Below are 2,500 nucleotides of genomic sequence, written 5' to 3' on the forward strand. Positions count from 1 at the left end.
CAATGCAGTTGGTGGCCTGGAGAGGAGGTCTTTGTGTGTTATTGATTTATTAATGATAGAGTGAGTGTTTTAAAGGGGAGAGGGATTCATCCGTGTGTGGATGTAACACACACCTGCTCAGCATGGTAGGCCATCTCCTTGTAGCTCTCTGAGTTCAGCTCCTGGAGCCTCTTCTTGAACCAGCCGCAGCACTCCTGGTGGTCTGAGGGGTTGGAGCTGCACCGGGGAAGGGAGGGTCGATGAGGGGAGGAGGGAGGAGGGAGGAGGGAGGAGGAGGAGGGAGGAAGGAGGGGAGGAGGGAGCAAGGAGGAGGGAGGAGGTTCACCATCACAAAAACCATCACCGGGTCAGAGAGATACAGAGTCAGGCTAGAGGGAAGGCTCACAGTCTGGGCATCTTTAAGTAATGGCGAATAAATTAATATTTGCAAAAATAAATCTAAATTCAAACGTTTGAGTAGCTGAATAGTATAACCTTAGGCAAATTTTCTCCATTGCCTCACTAAATAAGGAAATGCACAACTGTGAAAAGCACGGCATTTGCGACGCATTGTGCCAGAAGAACAGAGAGCGTGAGAGCGGCACCTGTGAGGTCTGAACAGCTGGAGGGCGCTCTTCATGTCCACGGCGGTCCCGAAGCGTCGGCCCTGGGGGTCTGTCACCAGCCGGAGCTGCTGCTGGCCTTCTGGACTGCAGCCAGGACTCACCCCTCCTGATCGGGGGGGATGCGGACATTATCCAGGGGTTCGGCCCATCGGCAAATTACAATAAACCACTCTGCTCTCTTCGTTTATTTTCCTGTCCAATAATTAAACCTGGAAATGTAACCTGACCATCAGGACATGTTTATAAAAACTGCAATGATTCATTGATTCAGTTCCTAGTGACGGCATTACCTGCTGAGAACAACAGTGTTTCTGAATAGAATTGAGTGCAGAACTGTGACTGGGATCATTGGCCATACATGAGGATGTATGGCGACCATGGATCATGTGTGGTGCTGCAGGGGTGCAGTCCTACCGGAGCTGAGCAGCTTGTGGAACTGCTCCACCGCCTTCTCCACGTTCACCTGCTGGAACTCCCACAGCCGTAGCCTGAGGAACACCTCCTCCCACAGCACCCCCCGCAGAGCCTGGGGACGGAACACAGTACAGACCCTCACACAGAGTACAGACACACACACACACAGTACAGACCCTTGGTGTTCCTGAGCTCACGTTGACATGCTGCTGGTTGAGGATGAGCGCCGGCAGGCCTCTCTCGGCGTGGCGCCCGTCCGCCAGCTCGCCGCTGAGGTGCCAGAGGGCGCGGTCCAGCACCCAGGCCGCCCTCAGGTGGGGGGAGTTCACCAGGTTGAAGCCACACTCGGGGTGGAGGCGGAGCCACTTACTGCTGGAGGCTTGGGGGGACACAGAGACCAGCTGAGCAACTCAACATGTCAGGACCCCCGGTCCCCTTAAACATGTCAGGACCCCTGGTACTCTTAAACTTGTCCAGACCCCCGATCCCTTTAAACATGTCCAGGTCCCCTTTAACATGTCAGGACCCCTGGTCCCCTTAAACATGTCAGGACCCCGGGTCCCCTTAAACATGTCCGGACCCCGGCCCCCTTAAACATGTCCGGACCCCTGGTCACCTTAAACATGTCCGGACCCCGGTCCCCTTAAACATGTCAAGACCCCCGGTCCCCTTAAAAATGTCCAGACCCCCGATCCCTTTAAACATGTCCAGGTCCCCTTTAACATGTCAGGACCCCTGGTCCCCTTAAACATGTCAGGACCCCGGGTCCCCTTAAACATGTCCGGACCCCCGATCCCCGTAAACAGGTCCAGACCCCGGTCCCCTTAAACATGTCAAGACCCCCGGTCCCCTTAAACATGTCAAGATCCCCGGTCCTCGTAAACATGTCAAGATCCCCGGTCCCCGTAAACATGTGAAGACCCCCGGTCCCCGTAAACATGTGAAGACCCCCGGTCCCCGTAAACATGTGAAGACCCCTGGTCCCCGTAAACATGTGAAGACCCCCGGTCCCCGTAAACATGTCCGGACACTGGTCCCCTTGTCCTCCTGCACTGTAAAACCTTTCACAGCAAAATGACAGTAAAGTACTGGGAGCAGTTTCACCAGTAAGGTACTGTTTATATACATATTTATTACTGTATCATATAAATACAGTAGATGACGGTTAGCATTTCGCTGTACATTTACTTCAAAGTGTTACCGTGTGTCTCGTCTGCTTTCATGTGCTTAGGAAAGTATTTGTAAAATATTGGTTTTCACATTGGGTCATTCAGGAAAGGGGGGGGCGGCCGGGGTGTCAGCACATGCTACTTGGAATAGCTCATTGAGCAACACATACACACACAAACACCCACACACAGGGGTCTCCCCTAGCCTCAGTGGGGGGTCATGTTTCACACGAGGAATGCCTGACCTTCTGGGCAGCAGCCGTGAGGCGCTCAGAGTCCGATCCCCTCTGAGTCCCGGGGTGAAGAGAGATA

The 2,500-nt window shown here is 53.7% G+C and overlaps 1 protein-coding gene across 1 annotated transcript in view; it reads right to left on the reverse strand.

Annotated features, from left to right (window-relative positions):
• LOC130377529 (glycogen debranching enzyme-like) overlaps positions 1 to 2,500 on the reverse strand; it is a 24,420-nt gene that overhangs the window by 17,702 nt on the left and 4,218 nt on the right. The window contains exons 5-9 of the mRNA XM_056584685.1: positions 1,217 to 1,398; positions 1,020 to 1,131; positions 585 to 711; positions 114 to 216; positions 1 to 16 (exon numbers count right to left, since the gene is read on the reverse strand). The exon at positions 1 to 16 is cut by the window's left edge and continues 82 nt beyond it. Coding sequence (XP_056440660.1) covers positions 1 to 16; positions 114 to 216; positions 585 to 711; positions 1,020 to 1,131; positions 1,217 to 1,398 — 540 coding nt within the window. The remainder of the gene's footprint in view (positions 17 to 113; positions 217 to 584; positions 712 to 1,019; positions 1,132 to 1,216; positions 1,399 to 2,500) is intronic.

Source organism: Gadus chalcogrammus, chromosome 23 (genome assembly GCF_026213295.1).
Source record: "Gadus chalcogrammus isolate NIFS_2021 chromosome 23, NIFS_Gcha_1.0, whole genome shotgun sequence".
Classification (NCBI taxonomy): domain Eukaryota; kingdom Metazoa; phylum Chordata; class Actinopteri; order Gadiformes; family Gadidae; genus Gadus; species Gadus chalcogrammus.